The 24,801-nt window shown below is 40.0% G+C and overlaps 2 protein-coding genes across 4 annotated transcripts in view; one reads left to right on the top strand and one right to left on the bottom strand.

The window, feature by feature from the left end:
* Positions 1-24,779, top strand: part of LOC110044832 (A disintegrin and metalloproteinase with thrombospondin motifs 9-like) — a 75,478-nt gene extending 50,699 nt beyond the window's left edge. For all 3 annotated transcript variants that reach the window (XM_089281557.1, XM_089281558.1, XM_089281556.1), the window contains 18 exons: positions 418-567; positions 673-822; positions 1,012-1,161; positions 1,380-1,529; positions 1,882-2,034; positions 2,659-2,838; positions 3,132-3,302; positions 3,556-3,738; positions 4,367-4,537; positions 17,221-17,400; positions 17,530-17,671; positions 17,794-17,885; positions 18,598-18,692; positions 19,081-19,217; positions 19,892-19,986; positions 20,617-20,721; positions 21,925-22,015; positions 22,375-24,779. In XM_089281557.1, coding sequence (XP_089137683.1) covers positions 418-567; positions 673-822; positions 1,012-1,161; positions 1,380-1,529; positions 1,882-2,034; positions 2,659-2,838; positions 3,132-3,302; positions 3,556-3,738; positions 4,367-4,537; positions 17,221-17,400; positions 17,530-17,671; positions 17,794-17,885; positions 18,598-18,692; positions 19,081-19,217; positions 19,892-19,986; positions 20,617-20,721; positions 21,925-22,015; positions 22,375-22,388 — 2,409 coding nt within the window. In that variant the 3' untranslated portion in view covers positions 22,389-24,779. The remainder of the gene's footprint in view (positions 1-417; positions 568-672; positions 823-1,011; positions 1,162-1,379; positions 1,530-1,881; positions 2,035-2,658; positions 2,839-3,131; positions 3,303-3,555; positions 3,739-4,366; positions 4,538-17,220; positions 17,401-17,529; positions 17,672-17,793; positions 17,886-18,597; positions 18,693-19,080; positions 19,218-19,891; positions 19,987-20,616; positions 20,722-21,924; positions 22,016-22,374) is intronic.
* LOC110044929 (decapping and exoribonuclease protein-like) lies at positions 5,529-14,804 on the bottom strand. The gene is made up of 3 exons (XM_089281561.1): positions 14,178-14,804; positions 9,516-9,921; positions 5,529-8,387 (listed from the first exon to the last, which is right to left on the bottom strand). The coding sequence occupies exons 1-3, from the start codon at positions 14,504-14,506 to the stop codon at positions 7,911-7,913; spliced, it is 1,212 nt and encodes a 403-aa protein (XP_089137687.1). The 5' UTR covers positions 14,507-14,804; the 3' UTR covers positions 5,529-7,910.
* Positions 24,780-24,801: the final 22 nt, after the last annotated feature.

Genomic DNA, 24,801 nt, shown 5'->3' with positions numbered 1-24,801 from the left:
TTCTTAAACCATTTCGGAGAGTTCAGAAGTACTCAGCGTCTTCGCAAGAATTTCTGGGATCGGATGCTCTTTGGATCATCTTTAGAGAACACTCCTGGTCTTTGCTTTGGCTGTCTACCGGTAAGGAACCCAACACATGGTCCACACTTGCCCCATCTGAGTGTATCCTGTATGACAACATATCTCCATTTACTGCGACGTCCGTCTCTCTCTTGGTTTGGGGTACTGATCTTCCTATTCTCAAGGGCAATTATTCGAGGGCAAAATCTCTGAGTTATGGGGAAACATTAAGGCGAGAAAAGGTTGAAGAAAGGTCAGAATATCTTGTGAATCTCCGAGATGATGCGATTATATTGTCCTGTGTTTCTCTCTTCCCGACCCCATTTTACATCTGCTAACTGATTGGTTGTCTTGCAGTGTTCAGTGACGTGTGGAATTGGTTCCCGAAGGCGTGCCGTCATATGCAGTGGAGGAAGAAATAAATGTGATCCTAAAGGCAGACCAGAAGATATTTCTCAATGTAACCCTGGGGCCTGTCCAGAATGGAAAGCAGGGGAATGGAGCAAGGTAGGGGTCTTTCAAATATTTTGGTTTTTCTTCCTATCGCATTCTCGGCATTTCTACAGTTGATCAAAAAAAGCGCTAATAGTTTTCATGATCATCTATTCTAAGTGTTCTGTCACGTGCGGGAGTGGATCGAAACAACGTAGGGTCGAATGCAGCAGATCGGACATCACATGTGATCCAGCCAGGAAGCCGACATCGGCAACAAGATGTGAACTTGGTGCATGCCCTAAATGGGAAACTGGGGAGTGGAGCTTGGTGAGTGTTTTTCAAACTACCTTAAATTACCACTGAGCTGCAGTAGTCATTTTAGGTTCGTATGTCATCGTACCACGTCTTGGTTTAACTGTAGTCCAGCCACATCGTAATAGGACTCTGGTACTTTTGTCTAATGCGACAGCTATATGAATGCTTGTGACCGGCCGTAATCATGTGCCTTCCTTTCAGTGCTCAGTAACCTGTGGAGATGGACGGAAACAGCGCCCTGTCTCCTGTAGTGCGGGAACAAACAAATGTGACCCAAAAACAAAACCACAGAGCTCTGTCAGTTGTAACGCTGGTTCCTGTCCTCACTGGAAAGTCACAAAATGGTCACAGGTAAGCAAATCAGAACATATCCTTAATCAAACAGTAATAAATGTCCGCATAACTACATAATTGACACGAGAAAAGACACCTGTTGTTACATTTAGTGTAAGGATTTCTATAAACTCTAATTTCTACCTTTTCTGTCCGCGTTTACGGCCACATTATGAACAAATCTAGCAAATGCCACTGTTGTGATTTCTCTCCTTTTTCTTCTATTGAATTTCAAGTGTTCAACAACTTGTGACGAAGGAGTTAAAGAGCGTGTAGTTGTATGCAATGGGAAAGCTACCAGCTGTGATGCGGCGACCAAACCGGCTAACAAAGCGACCTGTAACCTGGGACAATGTCCAGAATGGAAAATAGGAGAATGGTCTGAGGTGTAAACACTTATCTTTCATTTGTTTTTAACGAATTCTAGCATTGCTATTGTACATCTCTCTGTCAGAGAGTTTTGCATAAGTAGTTTAGTAAGCTTCGATTTGATCTAAATTGCGGACTTTTTAATTATATTGGGTACGTTTCAGAAATCCAAAGACGTTTGGAAATTTTGAAACTGTACGAACACGATCCACAAACCATTAGATCAAAAATACGTTTTATTTGCAACAATTATGGATAAGTGGTTCCTCCATAGCAATTTAGAACGTAACCGTTATTATTTCAGCTGAACAGCATTATATCGAAGGCATTGTCTGACGTTCTCTAACGCGTATTTTGATTTTTCCATAGTGTTCAGTTACTTGTGGTGGCGGGTATAAACAACGACAGATTGAGTGTGTTAGCGGAGTGAACGCCTCTTGTGATGAAGGAGCCAAACCAGCAGAAAAGGCCATATGTAATCTTGGGCTCTGTCCAAGATGGAATACTGGGCGATGGACTCAGGTACGGTAGCGATGTAGCGATGTAGATGTTGACGTATGTTTTTCCACCTGGTATCTCGGAGAAACTGCTTTGTATGCAAGGTCGTATTTCTGTGATCCACGAAGTGTTGTGGCTAAGACGGCAATCTCAAACAGTAATAGAATCAAAACCAAAACCAAAGTAATTGCTTGATTACTTTCAACTCTCAATTGAAAATCACTCCAAGACATGTGGCTTAAATTTGATAAACCTTGTAGCTTCCTGTTCCTTTAATTTATGAGCGCTCTTTTCAACTCAATCCGAGTTAATCTGGTTTTCAGCGAAGGTAAAACAGATTGTACGTATTTTTCATACCTATTGATACAAAAATAAGAAAACTTTAAAGCTGTTTCATACTAGAAACGACTTGTTTGAGATCATTTGCTCAGTTTAACAAATTTGGTTCCCTTTATGGCAATCGCCATACGAAACCAGATGAAGTTTCCAAACTAAACGTTTCACCTCCTAATATAAATATTTGGGCAGCAACGTAATTAGTTTGCTTTATCCTACTAAAACGCAATTAAGGGAAATTGAATTTTCCATGGCAAAGTCCTGACTATGATTGTCTAAAATTGAGGGCTAACAAATGATATCACTTTGCAGTGTTCTCGGACTTGCGGTGAAGGTATCAAAAGGAGAGCTGTAGGATGCTTCTCAATGAGACCTCGTCGCTTGTTAAAAGAGGCAGCTTGTGATGCGAAACTGAGGCCTTCTAGTCGAGAAGTGTGCAAACTCAAAGAATGTTACCCGGATGCCAAATGGCGCAAAGGCGAGTGGGGCAAGGTAATGTTACTGCGCATGCTGCTTGAAAAGTATTGTGTTTCTCTTAAGAGTGCCCAAGATTAAGTGAAAGAGGTTCCAAATTTAGTTTAGCAACGCCACAAGAAGGAACTGCTCAGTAACTTTTATTTGAATGTCACACACTAGGATTTCAACCACATACTTAAAAGTTAGAACCACCTTGTACAGCACAATAAACAGTACTACATGAAAGCACTTCTCAATAGTTTCATTTGAATGGTCACACACTAGGGTTTCATCCACAAATTTAACTCGTTTCATTTCAACATTTCTAGTGTTCAGTCTATTGCGGTCTTGGTGACAAGTCACGTGATATATGGTGTGGTATTAAAAATGGAACAAAAGTCCCGGATGAATACTGTGCCAACGAACATAAACCCAGATCAAAGCGCTCGTGTAACAAGAAACGTCGCTGCGGTGAATGGGAAATCGGCCTCTGGAGCGCGGTGAGCCTTTAGTAGAAAATTTAATGTAACAGTAGTTTCCTTTGGGCGTCACGGTGGATTGCGTGAGGACCCAATTTGTTGTTGTCGTCACGCAATCCTGCGTGACGTCCTGAGTAGTGGCCGTTATCTGAAACTTCTTCCTGCTTGGACGAGTGGAAGAAAAAGGCAGCAATTGTTACGCAAGGCAGTAAAATATCTTGCGGCTAACATAACTAGTATTTACTAGTATTTACATTTTACATTATCTTCGCAGTGTTCAAAAACGTGTGGAGAGGGAGCAATAACTCGAGCCATTCGATGTCTTCATCAACTGGAATACAAAGGCGACACGTTCTGTGACAGCAAGACACGACCACTAGACAAACAACGCTGTGACAAGGGAACATGTCCACCTCTCCTGAATCTCTACCACTGGCAGACGTCCACATGGAGTCAGGTATGAGATTAACACAGTCCTAGTTTAACCTCCTGCGTGGATGTGTAGATATGGTAGGCATGGTCTTCACATCAGATCTTAGGACACGTCCACACTACCCCAGAGGAATTTGAAAACGCAGCTCTATTTCTAGGGTTAGGCCTACCGTCCAAACAAATCCGTCGCAAAAACGGCGCTTTTCGAAAACGCTCTTCAAAGCGGAGGAATTTGAAAACGCCGGCTTTTCGTGACGTTTTGAAACCGGAGGTTTTCGAGAGCGATGACGTCACGATAATCACGTGATTTCCCTGCCGAGTTTTACTCAAACGCAAATCCAAAATGACCGATGATTGTTGCGTTTTTAAATTTCTCCGGCGTTATGTGGACGGAAAAACATTTAATGCGTTTTCAGAGTGAAACCTCCGTTTTCAAATTCTTCGGAGATAGTAGTTCAGGCCATTTATCACCTCTAGGAACAAGACATGCTCGTCGAACCAAGATTAAAACAAAACACAATGGAATTGGTGCGAATTGGTGCCAAAGAGGCTTTGGTTAACCGTGAATCTCAGTTACAACATTTAGAATATATATCATGCGTGGTTCCCACCTTTGCTGTATCCAACCAAAATACCTAATTTTGTATTCTCAGTGTTCTAACTTGTGTGGGTACGGACAGAAGTCGCGTGACATTTGGTGTGTCGACTTGTCAAGGAGGAAAGTCAAGAACGAACTATGCAGCCCTTTATCCAAGCCTGAAAATGTGTCCTCCTGCTTTGAATCGAAATGTCCACCCAAGTGGAAGCACGGTGATTGGTCAGCGGTAAGTCGGATAAATCTGCTATTTGAATCTCGTGAGTCTTCTCTTGGTTAATGGGGTTGGTAAGGGACATGTTGTATCTGTAGCGCAGAAGAATACCTGGGGCGGATTTAGGGAGTGTTCGGTGTTCGTTTCAACACTTTCAAGAGGCCTTGTTATTAGAAGGATTGACACCACAACACTTTATCACGTAACAGCAGTTATGGTACCATGTGAAACATCAATTATTGCTCAACAAGATGCAGTCTTTTTTGTGACGTAACAAGTTACCATGACAACAGGGAAGCCTTGCAAAGACAGCCAATATTTTGGTTTTAGTTGCTCATATCTGAAAAACGAACTCGCACAAAAGTGATCAGAAAGCCAAGATAAACCTCTGCAAAGTTAAAAAAAAATTCTGTGGAGCGGATTCTGGAGCTACCTTAAATTTTCAATTATTTAAGGTGGCTCTGAATCCACTCCAGATAATTTTTTTTTAAATTTTGCAGGAAGTTTCATTCTAGAATTTGAAAATACCGTTGATGATTCGGACAACAAAAAATTTGAAATTGTCTAAAATCAATGGAAGACACCGTAAAGGAAATAAGCATCCCTCCAGTTACAGAAGAAAACTTGATATGAATATCTCATTTCCAATCACTCCACTCAAACGAACCACTTAAGGTCATTCCCCAGTATTGCATTGCGCATCCCTACTGCGCATAATTTTACGCGTGATTAGCACGCGCGCATTAAAAAAATGGCGGCTTTTTCTTTACGGCTGGACCTCGTCATAGAAGTAAATCGTCATTTTCTCGAAAACGAGTACTGTGACCTATCATTCTTTTCTGTTGTGTTCAATTGAGTAATACATTTCTCTATGTAAAATAAATATGGGCCAATTCTCAGTGTTGAGCAAGAAACAATCGTCGGAAACGTGATTTTAGCAAGCAATCGTGACTATAATCATGGTGCTATTAAAAGGATTTATATGGTATAAACAAGATGCTGTTGCTCCTAAATGATTATGAGGACCCCTCATTTTTATTTCCAAATTTAAGTTCCTACAATATAAACAGTCAATCGGCAAAGTTTGATAAAAATCTCAGTGCAGGTTCTATTTCAGTGGAATGACCTTAATTTACATCAAGAAATGATTACTAACCAGTTGCGAAATTTACAAAATACGACAACCTATAAACACATTCCCTCGACTACTTAATAAATGAAACTGAAATTCGTATCGCAGTTGAAAGGCTAAAAAATAGCAAATCCTCTTTCTCAGACAAATCAAAAATGAAATGATTATATCAGCCGTAAATGAATTAATGCCAGTCTATCTTAAATTATTTAATACAGTTCTCAAATCCGGTATTATGCCTCAAACGTGGTGCAATGGCATAATTACACCAATTTTCAAAAGTGGTGTTGAAAGTGAATCAGATCCCTCAAACTACCGTGGAATATGTATTTCCAGTTGTCTTGGAAAACTATGCTGTTCGATTCTCGACCAAAGACCACTTGATCACGTTAAGTAGATAAGTATAAAAGGAAAAACGATGGGGCGAACTTCTAGCTGGTCTGACTACTTTAATAACGTTTCGGCCTTCGGCCTTCGTCAGATTACAAACTAAAAACTAAAAACTATTTACAATGGCAAAAACACAAGAACGTACAACATATATAGGCAATACCGAAATGTAAATAAGGATTACATAATCAGACAAAGGATCTAAATTAACAAAAAGTTGAGCGAAAAAATGATGCAATAGTACAAAAAGGGTGATACAATGGCTAGAAGGTAACAAACGCCCCATCAAGGATCCCTGAATGATCGTAAAGATAAACGTCATAACAATACCCCCAAAAGGGGCCCCTAAACATAGTAATAAATTCCCCAATCAGGGCCAATGAATGGCACATCACAAGCAAGAATAACAGGATCCCAAAAAGGGGGCAAATGAACCATGAAGCCATTATAACACACTCAGTGTAACAAAGAATAACTATAGATAATAATAATCCCGCTAGCAAGAGTTGTGAAACACACCAATTAACTGTTGTAATTGATTCGGTGTTTTGAACGAAATTCACGTCTTTTGTTGAGACCATGTGGATTGAGCGTAAACAACTGCGCAGTCCAATAGACTTCTCCTGTCAATAAAAGCTGATCAAGATGAGTGGAATTCTTAAACTTAGTGATTTGTTCAATGACGATAAAACCAATTTGCGAGATATCATGCCGAAGATTATTAAAATGGACCGCTAACTCACATGTTCTCTTATAATAATAATAATAATAATAATAATAATAATAATAATAATAATAGACTTGTATAGCGCTAGAACTATACAAATATACTCAAAAGCGCTTTACATTAAGTTAAAATAAATGAATAAATGGAAATCACTAAACTTTAAAACTATTACAACAACTATGCTAAACTTTAAAACTATTTCCACAAGTCAAAAGCTTTCTTATTGAGCATAGTTGATTTATGGTTGCGGAATCTAACTTTAAATTCAGTGGAAGATGAACCAACATATTGCAAATTACACTTATTGCAAGTGGCAAAATAAATCACATTCCGGGACGAGCAAGACAGGTTTTGCCTCATGGAGTATTGGCGGCCAGTCGCCGAGCTTTGGAAATTACAGCCTTGGATTAAAAAGTTCTTACAAAGATCGCACCTTTTATACATTTAAAACAACCAGCTCTACCATCCACCTGATTATCTATTGAAAATGGCCTTATAATAGATGGTGCTAAAATCTCTTTGAGATTCTTAGTCCTACGGTAGGCCGGGAAAATAGATTTGGATGGAAAAATTTCTTTAACCCCAGGTGAAGAGTGCAATAAGTGAATGTGTTTCCTGATATAGTAGGAACTGGGACCTGGAAACCGTTTGCCGAAAAGCTATTTCTAAAATCATAGTGATCCGTTTATATATTCTGAAAAAATCAAGGCAAGAAGACGCAAAACAATTGCAAAGTGTTATGGTTTAAAACGTCTTCCTTTTAACGATAACGAGAGAATTGTGGCACTTGAAATACGCCCCAAAATGTTTCAGGGCTTTCGAAAAAGGCACGCCAGGGGACTGTTGCTTAAAACTCCCGAAAGGTCATTCGTGTAACTCCGATCCGCTTATAATGAAAAGTTGTTATCTTTTTACATGTTATCAAGGGAATTAAACCCGACGCATTTGCGAAGTTTCGTGCTTTGAGTCGCCTTCGTTTTGGAGATTCAAAGGGAATTTAGGCACCCCCAAAATACGCCCAAAATATTTCGGGACTTTAGAGAAACAGGCCCCTGGTCCGAAACTGAATCTCAAAACTATGTAGTAGTGGAGGAGATGTGGATGGTGGAGATTGACGACTGAAGATTATCAAGTGTCGTCTAGCCTTGAAAAGCTGAGGACATCTCCTGGGTGAACCATGGGGGCAACAAGACATAATCACAATTTCTAGCCTCTGATCGTGTACAAGAGACTTTTTCAGGCAATCCAACATTCCACTCAAGCTTGTACTGCACCACGGGACCAGAACCTTCACAAGCGTCCTCCACTACAATTCCCTTCAACCACTGTAAGAAATCATTGGTAAATCCTACACAAGAACGACGATCCCAGCTTGATAAGGCTTGTCTGACCCAAGGAGGACAAGACATCGTCGGCCATCGGATCTGTGAGGATATGCTTTCTCTGCTTAGGCTTGACAAACGTACTAGGCGTGTGCCATCTCGTACCCCGTAAATAATTTTCTTCATGTCTCCAGCATACATGTGGTACCACCAGTCGCGTAGTTTGTACATCGGAAACTTCCATTCCTCTTGGCCTGTGTATTCCATGCACATTTTCATTTCGAAGTACGTACCCTTTGGAGGGAATGAAAAGAACAACGTGAAATGTACTTTCCGGGGTTTGACGAAGGAATTAGGAAGAAATGTGTTGGAGAGGAAATCCTCCGTAAGCTGGGTGTCATGTTGCATATTTTGGAGCGTTTTTTATGCAGGTTATTGGTTACTCTGTCACAAATCGGTTCTCACTTCCCAAGACAGCAGTTGTTTTTTCTTAATTATTCGTTATTAATCTTTTGCTACGTTTTGTTCTCTTTCTTGATATTTTTTCACATTCTCCACTTATATCATGATTTTCATGGTTCGTCACATGGCAAAGTGTCACAGTGTCTCGCTCTTCGTGTGTCACAAAACTGTTACTATTTTGTTAACGACTAGGATTAGGGGACACTTTGTGATGTCTATCACAAAGTATGATCTCCTTATGTCGGACAATCTATCCGTCGTGAAACAAAATTTATACAGTAAACCCCACGTATAAGAACCTAGATTTTTCCAAGTCACTCCGAACACGGTCTTATATAAATGGTGCTTAACTTGAAATCAGGTTATCTAGGTTCTTAAATGGGTTCTTAATTTTTGGTATGTACCTGTATTGGTGGGTGTGGCCTTTTATATTAAATTATTCACACATTTTCATGGTAGTTACAACGAATATAGTAGAGGGCAAACATTAAAGGCACATAAATCATACAAAATAGTGCTAAGTTATGCAAATGTTATTGTTTTTTTTATTGTTTTGCAAACTATAGACTGTTTCACTAGGTACCGAAGTGTTGCATTATTCTCACTTGATGTCACTGAATTTATTCTTTTCAATTCCTTTCATACAGTATTCAAATTTAAAAATGTGACGTCAAGTGCTGAAAACACAACACTTCGCAACTTATTAAAGAGTCTATAGTATACTCCTAGTAACAGACTGTATTTCACTCTACTGTACAGTATTACAGAGAACTGTATTGTATTATTTACAAGAAAATAAAACAGATTGACTTTATATTACTTAGGAAATTAAGACCCTACTTTGAAATTTTTCAGCCTGAAATGGTTGTTTTGTGAAGGTTGCTTTAAATAAAATTTCTGACCGACAGGTTCTTAAATTTTAGGTTCTTATACGCGGGGTTTTACTGTATTGTTCCTTACATTTTCAATGCCGTCAACCTCGGATCTTGTCAGCAAGCGGTGTTGTCCACCAAAGGTACCAACTGACACGGAATAAAACCCTTGCCTTTCCTTCACAGTAATACCTCTGTCTCCATTGCCAGAACTTGTATCTTGGGTCTGAGCTTCAGAGATTACCTTCTCGAACTGCTTTCCCATGTAAGAAATTTTTCCAACTTCTTCCTCCCTGGTATGGCAGCCAAGCTTCGACTCTCGTATACCACCTCCCGTTGGGGCGGGTCTGACCTCCTCCACGTGACTGATGTAGATTGTCCCATTGTATTTTACAGCGTACATTTTCCATGGTGTCTTGAAATTGCCTGTGTTGAACACTGTTGCTAAGAGTCGCTTCAGTGTTCCACGCATTACAACAAAGTCGAAATCCAACCTTTATTATAAGAAATTAAGAAAAGCGTATTTGCGTCAGTAACTTGTGATGGAAGTGAGCGGGGAAGGCTATTTTGCGAGCCTGCGAGCCCGAGCCTCGAGCCGCAAGCCTCTTTTTGCGAGCCTCAAAAGATTTCCGCCAAAAAATCCAAAAATGGGCATAATGCCCTAATATGGTATTTATTACATACAGGGTGTTTTCATTGTGCCAATACCCGAGGAAAATGGAACGACACTTTCCGATCAAACCGGGCCAACCAAGAGGAATCGGATTCTTACCATTTTTTATTCCTTTTCCGAATTCCCTACATAAGTGAAGAGAAGCAGGGCAGTGAACCGGTTTGTCAAAAACGGAACGGCAAATTTCGGTCGGACCGGTCGGAAGAGACCAAAATAGACCTTTCTATTTGACTTCCGACCGAAATTTCAGGAATCTTTGGCGTAATGGAAAACACCCGCGGTCTTCATGTGTTGGTGCACTGTAGCATGGCAAGTGAGGTGATGGAAAGTTTTCCTTTCTTTTTTTTTTTATTTCTACCAATTAAGCAGATATTATAGGAAGGACATTTTTCCTATCTTGTTTTTTGGTAGCTGCAAGCGAGGTAAACGGAATTGTCGTGACAGCGTGACAATTTCATAAGTTGACAACTAGGATCACGAGATTCGTTAACATTGTAATCGCAGAAACGAGTGATTGTGAAAAAGGTTTTTATCGAGAGAACACAGAAAATAGGACGCGTTGTAACACTGGAAGAGAATTAAGCAAGGATTTGTCGAGTACAAGTGAGTTGTGAGTGTGCGAGTTAAGGTGTACCCCACAAGTTTGGTACAGAGGAAATTTCTGCTTAATCTTTATTTGGTTTGCAAGGAGTTGTGATTTTTTCAGCCCAGTAAATTGTACTGACTTTCATGGGGCGAGCGAATATTGGTTTTATCCCCAAACTTTTATATTGTGCGAAATAAGCAGTCGCCCAGTCCTTCGATTTTACGGGGGAACTATTAAAAAAAAAAAAAACAATTAGGGGCCTGGTTTCCCAAGAGACAAAACAACGGACAACTGGGAGCCAAAAAAATAATAATAAATTATGCATCTTTCTTGGCGGTGCTTCCCGATATATCATCTTGATAATTACCTAAAATTCGCCTCACTTGAACGTTTCCCTGCTTATATTTGGATGTTTGTCAATTTTACATAACGGCAACATTATGACACAAAAATTTGCGAGGGAAAGTCAATATTTCATTCATACCTGAAACTACAAACTGACCTTCAAAATCCGTTTTGATACAGACGGAAAACTACTTGCGCGGAATTTCACGCACGAAAGAAAATCGAAAACTTTTGTTTCTTCTTCCAAGTGTAGCATTTACTGAGTAAAACGCTAACGTTAAATTAAAATCTCAAAAAGAAAACCAGAAAGAAAAAAACGCAGTGGCTCGCAAAAATAGGCTCGCGGCTCCGGCTCGCAGGCTCGCACATCGCACTCGGAGTGAGCGAGATGCCTCGGGGCCTCTTCATATGGGCCCGGTCAACCGGGCTGGCTCGGTTTCCGAGATCTCGCCTCGCTTCTCTTTCCTTCGTAAAAATTTCGATGCGTTCATATGAGGAGCCAGGCTGGCCCGGTTACCGAGATTCGGTAACCGGGATGAAAATTTTCCCGTATGATCACTCCAGCCCGGGTAAGCGGGACGTAACTTTTTAGGCGAAATACATATATGGACATAACTTTACATATGTCGACTGCCGGAGAACAGTAATCTGTTGCATCAGCTGTTTTTAACTGATAACGAGGCCTTGTCTGTTGTTGGAAATTCCTACTCAGTCATTCCACAAAACCTGACGTATAAAAGGGCACCAACAAAACTAGAAAAGAAATAATACAGGAACTTCTTTCAAATGACCTTGGTAATAAAAACCAACAAGTCTGGGCTCTAGAATTGAAGAAAAAGAAAAGAGGACCAGCACCAAGATGCCGGGCTTGAAGAAGAATACAAAATGAAGATGAATTAACCGTCAACATTAAAGGGCTTTATGTCCCTTGTGAACAGAATTTCTTTACAGAGACAATGTTTTATTTTTGTCCGAAACAACAATGCACAAATAATATTTCGCATTGGACTAATTTAAAACCACCGGATAGAATCAGAGCGGACAGCGCAATTAGTGACGTCACAATAGCATCTTTGAAAGATAATGGTTTGCCTTTGTAATACTGTAAACTGATTACAAATTTTAGGGATCGATGCGTTTGAACTTCGTGGGTTCGTTGTTTGTCTAGCTGAAGGGACGTGTTTGAATTTTGAGAGTTTGTTGTCTGTTTTGCCCCCTACTTCTTGCAAATAATAGTAAACTAAAATTTTAAAATTTATTATCCGCTAATTTCAAAGCTATTGTTATTGTTATTGTTTTTGGAAAACTGGGAAACAATAAAAGTTCAATTTTTCGGACCCGCGACAGTTTACCCGCGACCCGCGACAATTTACCCGCGACACGCGCCGATTACATTATCTCTGTCTGAGACAAGACACGAAGTAAACAAACCATGACAATTCAAGAATGTCATAGAGTTTCAAATAGAAAAAAGGCTCCGTCTCGAATAAACACTGAGCATGGTTCGGTCCGAACCAGAACAAGACACGAAGTACCAATAAATAAACCATGGCAAATTAAGAATTTCATGGAGCTTCGAATAGAAATGGCTCCGTCTCGAATAAACATTGGGCACAGTTCGGTCCGAATAAAGAACAAGATCGACACGAAGTACCAATAAATAAACCATGGCAGTTCAAGAATCTCATAGAGTTTCGAATAGAAAAAGGGCTCAATCTCGACACAAGCATAGTTCGGTCCCTGAGTAAACCTGAACAAGAAGTACTAATAAATAAAATAGTCTAAAAAGCAGAAGTTCAACACGAAAAATCAGTAAATTCAGCGAACCTTGGATGAGTGCAGCAAAATGGTGCAATTGCAATGTATTAAGCCTTAGGAGACGAGTAGAATTTTCTTATTTGTGCCGGGATTTTCGATTTGCAGCTGTTTACAAAAATTCGTTGCTAACAAAACCCGAACCCGACCAGTACAACATTTATAGCTAAATAGATTGACGCGGAGATTAACGCCCGGCCCAAACGCCGCTCCATTCATGTGCCGAACCAAACCTGATTAAATTCGACTTTAGGCCCAGTTCAGACGTCATGCTTCTGTCGTGCCGAACTAAATTGCAATTAGGTTCGACTGTAGCACAGTAGGAAAACAACTCTGATTCAGACGTCGTGTCAGAGTCGAACCAAATTCAGGTTATACTGATGCCCGATAACAATTGTCCTACTAATTCCCCGTGGGAAGGCAATCTCGGCAAAAATTACATTAATATAATTTACGAATTTTGTTTAGCGCGGCAGAAGCACGACGTTTGAATCGCTGCCGTGCCAGAGTCGTGTAGCACGGCAGAGCTTGTCGAACTTAATTGCTTGCCGAACTTAATTCAAAAGTTTGATTCAGACGCCGTGCTTCTGACGGCACGGCAGAAGGACGACGTCTGAACTGGGCCTTAGAGCGACTTTGGAGCGACAGCTGGTTCAGACGGCGCACTTACGTCGAACTTAATTCGGAAAGCCGGTGGTAACAATTTTCGACGAGAAAATATTCGTTCTGAATTCAAGAACTCTGTCGAAATAGAAAAGCTGTGACTAACATTTCGCTGTTATAGCAATATTTAGGGAAGCAAATTCAAACTAGTACTCAAGATTCAGTGTTTGCATTTAGACAGGTTTTCTCCTGGTTAAATCGACTTGTTAAAGGGAAATCTAATAAGTTGGGCTATTTTCACGAAGAAAAAGCAAATAATGAATTTGCGCTAAAGAAACTCACTTATACAGTCCCGTTTCTCGTAAATCGAAGGCTTACTGGTATTTTGTTGTCTCTATTTTTAGCGATGACTTCGAGCTTCATGCATGAATGGTCACGCCACTCAATTTTGAGCCAATCACGGGTCCTGTTATATGAAAACTAAATTACAGTAATTTATGCATTAGGTTCGACACATGAGGGGAACGCCGTATGAATCAGCTGCCGCTCCAACGTGGCATAGTGCGACAGACCCTGCCGAATTTAATGTTGTTTGCCGCACCAAACCTAACCTGCCAAACCAAACTGATTCAAACGCCCCTCTTCTGTCGTACTTAACCCATCGGTTAGGTTCGGCGCATGAATGGAGCGGCGTTTGGAACGGGCCTAAGTCATCATCATTAACTAACCGTTTGTTTCCGCCTGTTTCGTCTTCCTTCAGAAGTTTGTCTTTGTTTTGCACGGTCCAGTACAATAAAGCATCAAAAGGCCTCTTAATACTTTTAATTAAGTGATCCCCTTCGGAGCGAGTAAAACCAACAGAAAGATCACTTCCAAGAAGTTGTTCATAGTTGGTTTTCAAACTGCGAAGCTCTCTTCTGTCATTGTTGTGAAGAGTTCCATCTTTGTCGATAGAATAACATCCAAGCTCAGTACAGGAGAAAGTACTAATCGAATGATAATTCGAAGGAGAATTGACCCTGTATTGAGTTGTGGTTTCGCTGAAGGAAAGAGCCATATTTACGGAAGAAAGATTGATCAATCTCACGCCAACTCGCGAATCATCCGGTAGTGTAGCAAGCTCTCGTAACCTGCTATTGTTTGGCGTTGTGGCTTCTATTGTTTTTTTTCATTGGTTAGTCTTTTGTTTTTGGCTAGGGTAGCGAGCCAATCACGTTATACGTTACGAGAGCTGCTACATCACCTGATCATTAGCCTGCGTAGCAAGCGTTTCCATGGGGTTTGGAAGCAAAGATTCGTTGTTTTGTCCGCGCGGAAAATGGGCGAGAGCCAAAAAAAAAAAAGAAAGAGGGAGGGTGGGAGAGGGGAAGGGAGGAAACGTTTGCAGACAAACCCCTGGATTTTGAAAACCTCCGTTCGCCAGCGAACGGGGCTCGTGATTGGCTGGGCTAGTTCAATATTATTGACATTTGTATTTTAATACCTTTGAGTGCCAGACAAAACGGGAAGACGCGTTCGAAGCTTGTTTACAAAAGACTTTAACTTTTCTCGCTGAACGACGATTTAGTCGTCAGCTTCGACAGTATGGTAGAAATCCTGTAGTGCAATGCCGGTTTTTCGAAACCTGCATATTATTGCAGAAGCAAGCGCGACACAATTTGCAGCTGTTCCTTTAATTTTAACATCACTTTATTGAATGCCACATGCACCAAGGACAAGATAATAAACCACGGGACAGAAAATTCGCACTACTGCGTGGGAAAACCTAGTGATTTCGTCTGGCTTGTTACATAGCAACATGTTGTCGTAGGTACTCTGACATTTCATTTGAAGCATTTTTGTTGACAGCATTTAGAACCTCTGGGTACAATTCTGAATGATTTGTTATAGTGTTAGCTGCGGCATACCAGTTTTTGTCACATATTTGCCTTACCAAAAATTTAGTCGTCTCGTCGCGGGGAATTCTTACGAGGATATTTTATAAACAACTTTGACTTGGAGGCCGCCTAGAGGAAGATTGTCTTTAATCAGATACTATTCAAGATTATCGTTATTTTCCCTCTCACATGTTTGAAGCCTCTCCTGCCCAAATTCCAAAGTTTGCCGAGAAGACTTTCCGTTGTTTGTTTTTGCTACAGGCAATAACACTCGAACCGATTTGCGGATCTGGCATCTCTAGCAAACGCTTCTTTACTGGAGTTGCCTTTGTGGGAGTTGACTTGCTAATTTTACTTTGTATCGATTCCTGGACGAATGAATACAGTGATCCGAAATTTCGAATCTTGCGAGCACAAGGATTACTAACGCGACTTGAATACTTCTCACTTTTTAACTTTCTGGCAGATTTGTGCTAAAACTTTACCCTTGCAGTCCTTCCTTTTAGACGGATTGAGTAGAAATATAGCTTGATTATAAATTACCAAATTTAATTCATCGAGATTTCTCCGTTCCCACCGTGTGCTCGTTGTTTCAGACATATTTTGACAAGTTAAAGTTTATTTTGGTTCAAAGTTCACTTCCGCTACGGAAGGCCGAAGATTTTATTGGTTAATTTATGACAGCCGATGACAGCACGAAATCTCAGTGTGCGCACTGAGGCATGAAAGGCCAAGTGGGCGGTTTTCAAAATCCATGGGTTTGTCTGTAAGCGTTTCCTTTCTTCCTTCCCCTCCCCCTTCCCCCTCTTTTACTCGCTCCATTTTTCGCGCTGTAATTCTTTGCTCTCGAACCCCAACCTCGTTCCCAAGGTCTCTCATCTTACCGCCCCCTGGAGCGAGCCCCTCTCCTCGCTCGCTCCAGGGGGCGGTAAGATGAGAGACCCTGGGAACGAGGTTGGTGAGTTTCTGGGCCCGTTTGGTGAAAAATACATTGTGGGAGGACAAGGTATTGCAAAGTATTTCAATAATTTTGTCCAAGGCTGTAGTTGTTAGTGATATTACGGGTGTTGTTTCAGCTCAAACCTCTTCTTTCATTTTTACTGTTCAGACCAGTTGTAAGTCAGTGGCAGTGTACAGTATGATCTGTCACATAGACGCAAATAAGTTGGAGAGGTTGTTATTTAATGTACACCTGTTATGGGAAAACGGAAAACGGTAAAAGCACAATAAGCAGGGGTACGAAAATTGAAGTTCTTGAAATTACAGCCAAAACATGGAATAATTTGATTTGTGTACAGTTGATATTTGTATTTGACAAGGGAAAGATAAGTAGGGTAGTATAAAGAGGCACTTTAATTTTTGGATTTTAAGTAAAGGTTCAGGTCACACCTGTCGATCCCAAGAAAAGTATTTAAAAGATCAAATATTTCCAGAGATATTGGTAAAATACTTTTTCGCCGGGAGTAGAAGTTCACTTTGATTGACAGCTTATGTAGACTATCGGAGCGTTTTTCGGGGGACACATTAAATGCTTGTCTCAACTTGCAAACGTTTGAGGTATTTGTATATAAAAGCATTTATGTTTTACTTTTTGTGGCATTAAATCGTATTTTAAGAAAGTATTAAGCACACTGACTTGGCCTCAGAATGCTGGAAATCCCTTTTCCGCGGACCTCAGTTTTAAAATTTTTTTCGGGCAAGGATGCCCCGGACCCCCTACAGTGGGCCGCCTTCGGTGGTCCGTATCTCTAATCCCCTTCTCTAGAATCCTGTATCCGCCCCAGCGATACCCATTTCATTTGTGCGCATGTATTTGCTTGTTTTGCCGCACGATTTCATAGACTAAGTAACTGAACCTTCGCTAAAATGGTACCGCGTTTTTCTGTGCCTGCAGTGCTCCAAGTCGTGTGGACGTGGTTATCAATACAGACCAGTTGAATGTGCCACAACACTCGATAGAGTCCTGTCCTCGAACACCGAATGTGACCGACGCACAAAGCCTCCCGTTTGGCGGCAGTGTAACCTGGGGGAGTGTGGCGGTTTTCTGTTCTGGCGAGTCGGACCCTGGTCTCAGGTAAAGTGATGATCTGACATTCACGGTTTGAGCAGCCATGTACACCAGGGCTGGCTATGTGGTTGAAGCTAGTGTTCAGAGTACCTGTAAACAAACTAGAATGAGCTCATTCTCTTCTTTTCTTCACAGTGCTCCGTCAGCTGTGGCAGCGGAGTCATGAAGAGAGCTGTCAAATGCCTGGCTAGAAATGGAACTTATCTTGATGACTCTTCCTGTACATCGCCTACATCAAACAAACCAGACCCCGCGCGGTTGTGTCAAATGAAAGCCTGTAAGTGACAAACCCGTTATTGTTTGCGCTTAGGCCCGCAATGCATGCATATGTATTTACTTGGCGCGCTTGGTAGTTACTTACTAGTAAGCGTCAATAAACAATCTGTTTAATTTTGGAAGGTCCACCAACAAGCTGCAAAGAAGTTCAGTTAACGAAAGGAATTCTCACAGATGGTGAACAAACTCTGACAGTTGAAGGAAAAGAACTTCAGGTAAAATTACTTAAATACCGCAAATAGTCCATTTTACAGATCCGTGCTTAGTCGTCAGGCCTTTGAACAGAAGCGAGGCTGGGGTTGACTTTGTTAAGATACAAACCTTGTTATTTTCACATGTCAATTATTTTGTTATCCTACTGACTAGTTTCATTACAGGGTCAACCCAAACCTATAGAGGATCTGTTCTGTGGAACAAGAATCCATCGGAAATCAGACACCTATCTAGTTGAAAACTGGTTAAAACCTCAGTGAATGGGAAAGATTATTTTAAGTGCACTGCAAATTAGAGAAAGTTTTTGTTACATAGGTTTTTGCTGTGGGCTAGTTCATTAGTTCGTTAGTTAATGTAATGTAATGTTAGTTAATCCATTCCTGTTGACATAGTTAATTTATTCTTTGTAATTTTTTACACGACTCCTAGGAAGACCATTTTTATGATAAGATTTTCGTGTTTAAATAAAGATTAATTGATTGATTGATTGAAACCTTGCTTCCATGCAGAGGCTAGGTTACATTTCACACAACGGCAAAATTCTGACGATCATTAACTCGGACAACATAACATGTTTGTCATTTTTGTCCATATTAAAAACCATTTTACTGAAGCTGCTACCGAAACATTTACGTTTTAGGGGAATTAATATGACCGATCTTAAGTTACTTTGCGATATTCTCATTTAGTCTACCCTGCTTTATGTCACGTTAGGTGTATTGTCACGCGATGACGTCAGAAAAACCGAAGGAGTATGTCACGCTCAAAGCAGGCCCGTCCACTAACTTCGCAGAAATTTATCCTAAAAGGTAACATGGGTCTTTATTGTTTAAATGTGCTACGTTTATAAAGTAAAACTATATGCGTACGTTGTCTTAGGTTAACACAAGTTAAAGTTTATGAATAAAAACCACAATAATCACTCTGGCCAATCGCGAAGGACATACACAATCCAATAAACCAATCAGATCCAAGCAAATACATATCGCTTGTGCCAAGCGCGGGAAAACGTGCGCGAGCGAATCACGAGTGGATTTTGTTTTGCTTCTGATTGGCTGACAAAGTGGCGCGAGATTTCTTGCGCCAATCGCTTAACCTAGTTTACAATACCACAATAACTACGAATTACTTTCGGCACTCGAGTGAAAAGGGCTCTAAAAAGGACATTAATAATTTTACAGTTCTTTTTGTCTGTAGATTACGTGATGCTTGGACATGTCCTGCTAACGGCTCTCAACTTGACCAATGTAACTGTGAAGCTGAAGATTACAAGCTATCAGGAGGATCTTATTTCTCGAAAATTAGAATAAACTTGTCCACCATGAAGATAATCGGTGAGTTCACGCTTTTTAAAAGGTCTTATTACCTTAGTGTAGGTGAACAGCAGAGTAAATTTCGTTTACTGGCTCATTGTGGTATACACAGCTGAACCCTGCTATTTCGAACTCGCAGGGGAAACGAAATAGCCGATAGTAAATGACTGAAGGGCAAATCCGAGGGAAATTGTTTTGAGTTCGAAATAACGAGGAATTCGAAATAACCGAGTTCGAATAAGCCAGGTTCAACTGTAGTACCAAGACATTAGTTAGCGCCAATTGCCTTTAACTCGGAGATATAATTTCTCAGTTTTCTTACACCAAATATTATTTATAGTTGTACTTCACCTGTTTGTTTTCCCTATTTTTCTTGTTCGGGAGGGTAAGGAAAGCTATTTCCACAGCTTTTACGGTGTTCACCTTGAGTTTCAAGAGAGTTTCCATAACTCTTTAGGCAGCGTTCACACTCCGCCGGAGAAATTTCAAAACGCAGCTTTATTTCTACGGTTAGGCCTTCCGCCCATAACAATGCGTTTCGAAAACAGAGCTTTTCGAAAACGCTTTTCGAAAACGCTTGCATTAATTTTCCGACAGTTTTTTAGCAACAGGCATTCAATCAATCATAGCTTGGCACTGAATATCATATTTGCTTCATTAACATTTTCTGACAATAATTTTCGTTCTCCATTCAGCGGAAGACAAGCAATTTGCAGAGACAAGGGGTTTAACTCCTCCACCATATGGAACAGCAGGAGATTGCTACAGTGCTCATGGAAAATGTCCACAGGTAAAGTAAAACAAAGTAAATAGATAAAATGAAAGTGGCCTGCAGTTTCCGCTTAATGAAGTTCTTATGTAGTTGTCGTAGTAGAGGAGCAGGGACCTCATGGTTAATGCGTTCGACTCCGGATCAAGCGGTCCGGGTTCGAACCCTGGCCGAAGGACATTGTGTTGTGTTCTTGGGCAAGACACTTTACTCTCACAGTGCCTCTCTCCACCCAGGTGTATAAATGAGTACCGGCGAATTCAATGCTGGGGGTAACCCTGCGATGGACTAGCATCCCATCCAGGGGGTGTAGAAATACTTCTGGTTGCTTCATGCTACAAAAACTGGGATAAGCTCCGGCCTGATGCGCCACTTGGCTCGTATGCAGACTTTACCTTAGTTGTCGCAGAGGTTGTTCCTAGGCAACCTGAGCATCCGAAAGTACACCAGTTAAAAATAAAGACAACGTTGTTTTCTGCAAGGATACCCACCTTCACTTTTTACCCTCGCTTGGAAGTAAAAATTAATGTGGCTCTGTCCACATAGTGAAAATCGTTACAATTGAAAATGAGCCGCTTGATGTGCAAGTTCTCTCTTGATATGAAGAGCGTGGCGACAAATTTAAAGTTTTCCGGCTATTTTAATTTTCAGGGTCGTTTTAGCATCAATTTACGGGATACTGGCATCAAGTTAACTTCTAAAGTAATGTGGGGCTCCACTGGGCAGGCATATTCTCAAATTATCTACAGATATCCGGTAGGTATGATAACAGCAGTAGGAAAATAACATGGGAATAGTTTAGACTCAAGTCAGTCTGAAATTGTTTTCGGGAAAATAAGTTACAAAAATGAGGCGGAAACAATAGAGCCCTGTTTCTCTGTTTCTGATCAGATGTTTATCAATAATGTAGGTCCCAAAATATGTTATAGTACTCACGCGATAAAACTTTTAACCCCTTGACGCCCAAGTGGCCATATACGGCCACTTAATGGTCGTGCTCTTTGTACCACTTGTGACGTCATCAATTTAAATGTCATCAGACATTCTTGATGAGCAGATAGTAGTACTAGGCTAGGCCTTTCCGCACAATGGTCAGGTTTAGATATCGACGACATTCCGACGTCGCAAATCGAAAAACAACGTTATCAGTTTTGGTGTAAAAACGGTGGTAAAATGGTCCGCTACGCCAGTGATTGATCAAGGTCTATTTCTAGGCTTCGCCCGTGATTAACATCCAACTTTCCACGGCAGCCAGAAAGAACATACAACGCAAAAGGTAGCCAGTGTAAAAGGGTCGAGAAAAACAGAAAGGAAAGGGGCAACAAACAAAATTGAGAACGGTTAATGGCAAAAAAAAAAAAAAAAATTGGCTTTTGCGCATGCCCGGAATTGAAATTTTGCTCAATTTTGTGCCTAATCCTCGAAAAATCTCTCCTTTTAGTAAAAAAAAAGCTTTCTTAGCAAAACTTAGGCTTATTTAGCGTCATGGCGGCTAAAAAACCTGACTAAAAGGTATTTTCTGGCTAAAGTTTGGTATCCAAAGGGTTAATGTTCTCGGTTTGTTGCAACACAAAACTCGCGTTGTTATCTTGAATGGAAATTGACTCTTTTTAAAATCGGTCTACAGTCACCGCGGTCGTGGTCGGCTATCGATCTAGTTTTTACATACTTCTTTATTTTATGCAGTAATTTTTTTTCTTTTTCTGCGCAGATCTAAGTGAACGTTGGTAATAATTCTTGATCGTCATTCTCATTTTGTGCTGTTACTAAATTTTCAAAAAACTGAGTGTTTCTAAAAGTTTTAAAGGATCGCGATATCGTGTTTAATCAGTTTTGAAGTTTGTCAAAGGGAGAAGTGAAAGGAGCTTAGTGTGAACGTGTGATCATTTTCTGTACAAAGCGTTTACTTTTTTGTCTTGATGTTTACTGAAATGTTGTTTTTGATTTGTCCCTTTCCAGGAAGGACTTCAAGTTATAGGTAAATGTGGAGGCAGATGTGGTGTTTGCAGCCCTGAAAGTGACGTAGGATTACAAATTGAAATGGTCAAAGGTAAAAAAAACTTATTCATCAACGGTTTAGATGAATTTCTTAAAAGAAATCTAGTGATCACAAATGAGAGCTAATCTTATACTCTCCCCCCCCCCCCCGTTAGACCGAAGCAACTCCTGATTCCTCCTTCAGATTGTATGAGCCCGCGATCTTTGCAGGTCGTCGCTTAGTAACGTAAAGTATCTTTTTGACGTTATTCGGCTTGACCGCTTCTCCAGAAACACTTGTAAGGACTCGCGCTTTTTGGAGTTCAAGAAAGTTCATTCTTTCTCTATTGTCAAAGCCAGAGAAAGAAAGAAAGCCATCCAATTTGTACCTTTAGTCAATGTCGACTAACTCTGCATTCTTTTCCCTTGCAGAAGACGACACCTGAGTTTAGGAGCTTTTTTCAATTGGTTCCAATAGGTGTACATATTTCCATTCATAGGGATTTTTACAATTGTTGCCATTCAGAGGTAAAGATATTATCACTTCACTGAGAAAGAGAGTTGTTTAGTTAAAACAGCCTGAATATTGCGTTACAAGGCCCATGGAAGTATTTATTGTCAGGCAATCCTATCCTCAAAGGAATATTGACCAGAAGGTTAACTGTAACGCAACAAGAGCAAGAAGGTGTCCGCTGTACAAAGTGTCTCATTACATGCCATTTCGTTACGTTACTTTATATAACGTTACGTTGCGATACATAAGGAAGCGTCAAATTAAGTTGAACCATTTGAAAGGAGTAATGTCAATGCTAAGCGCGTGCGTGACATTTTGTAGTTAATCAAAGATTGAACCCAGAAGTTTCTAAAAAGACACACCAGTTATTCAAAAACAGTAATTGTCTACCATCACTCGCAAGTGTCCGCTGTGGACTGGAACACAATTTGAGAGCGCTTGATCCCAGACTCCTAGGTCTTGACATTGCTTCTTTTTAAATGGCAGTTAACCAACAGGTATATACGATATATGAAGTCATTTTTTCGCAAAGAAGCAATTAAACATTAGGCAGTTTAAAACAGCAAAGAAAGTGACTTTACACTCAAGCTTTAATTTTTAGAGGGGAATTTCGTAATCTCAAGATTTCGCCCAATTTGTTTAACTTATTTTTATGCTAGCTGCGAAAACGAATTTAAGGGGAAAGAAAACAAATGGTAAAATCTATTTTTCGCACGCTTGAACTTGGAAATTTCTTGAAACCAGCTGGTTTATCACTAATAAAACGACTTCGATATATATATTTTACGAAAGTACGTCTCTGTTATACTAGATTTATTGTACCATTTTAAAAACCAAATTGCAGGCAATCAATTATACCAAGAAATTAACGCATTTTGAGGCATTCTACCGCATTTTTTTTTTGTATAGTTAAGTAGTAACAATCTTGTATTAGGAAGCTCCTAATAAGTGTCTTCTAAAGCAAAATATTATAAATGACACGATCAGAACAATTTTTCACTCATAAGAGATCGAGAAAAAAAATTGCAATGTTGATCAAAACCTTGGATTATTTAAATGACTTCTCAGCTGCTTTATATGGCTAGGAATATAATCCTTAGAATGCGGCACCTTCTCCAAGGAAAGCAGTTTATTTGGTATTTTGTAACAGGAAGTTGCACTATAAAAATCAACATTTCTTGTTAAAACGTTGTGGTATGTGCCCTGGCAAATGTTGTAACTTTTACACACCGGAAAAAAATATGGCGGACAACTCGGTCGGCCTGGGACGAGTTGCATGAAAGCGAGGCTAGTAAGACCTCGGTGATTTGTGTTGACAAAAAGTCTTGCTTCGTCCTCCATGTTTTGCTATCTTGTTACTCTGTGCTCCTATTTTGCAAAAGGATCGATCTTGTGAAAAATTACGATCGAGGAGACAGGAACAGAACAGCTAAAGTTTGGGCATTTACCGGAATTGAAAAGCATTCTTAATTAAGTGACGAATTTTATATTTCAAAATGTTACCATTTTTCCAGGCACTTACCTTTAGTCAACTTACAGGATATTATATTTGGCATAATTATTTGCACGTTTGGATTCTCGAACCAAGATGGCGGCGAAAATATCAGTTTGAAATAGATTCATATATTTTTTTCAAACACTTTGGAAGTAAAACTTCAAATCAGATACTGTTTTACAATGAATTTTATAGGAGCTAAGTGCCTTTTGTAGTGCGACTTCGTGTTTACAAAAAAGCAGCATTTTTTTATACCCGTCCGATTAAATATCGAAAAAGTTGTACAGATTTCAACTTAAAAACATACATTAAGCAGTTTTGAAAGAATTCCATATTTATTAACCAGCAAATGACGCAAATTTTATTTTTAGAAAAGTATAATTACGTTTTTTCGCAACGCCCGATTTTATTAACGCGTCCTATTGATAATAATAATGATAATTAACAAGAAAAGTAATAAATTTTAAAAAGTATCGTCTATATAGGGCCTCTGTGCAGCAGCCTTATTGGCTCGTCACGCAACGCTTCCAAATTGAGAAGCGTTACATGACGCGTTACGTAACGGTTAGGAATGAAAGAAAGAATGGCGGATGTGTATATGGCAAAACAACCTACAACTAAATGTAGAGATTTATATATATACATTGAAAGTTTATTTATTGAAACTAGCTGGCCTCGTTATAGCGGCTAGCTGGTGTGCCTGTACAAATTTTTAAATATATTATATGAAATTAAAAGTTGAAGTTGAAAATTAATATACATTGCTGTAACTTTTCTGTGCATTTTCCTTCCCCGGTTTAAGCCGTAATAAATGTTCATCCACATGAATCTCGTGTTTCTTGCTGTACTA

This window comes from Orbicella faveolata, unplaced genomic scaffold, assembly GCF_042242905.1.
Source record: "Orbicella faveolata isolate gen_17 unplaced genomic scaffold, um_ofav_v1 contig_48, whole genome shotgun sequence".
NCBI classification, from domain to species: domain Eukaryota; kingdom Metazoa; phylum Cnidaria; class Anthozoa; order Scleractinia; family Merulinidae; genus Orbicella; species Orbicella faveolata.
This window is presented reverse-complemented; position numbering and strand designations above follow the sequence as displayed.

Coding starts and splice junctions, on each gene's coding strand:
- LOC110044929 (XM_089281561.1), bottom strand. CDS start 14,506: ATGGCTCTTTCCTTCAGCGAAACCACAACTCAATACAGGGTCAATTCT. Junction 9,922..14,177: donor GAAACAGGCGGAAACAAACG/GTTAGTTAATGA, acceptor CTTATAATAAAG/GTTGGATTTCGACTTTGTTG. Junction 8,388..9,515: donor AGGTTGACGGCATTGAAAAT/GTAAGGAACAAT, acceptor TTCCCTCCAAAG/GGTACGTACTTCGAAATGAA.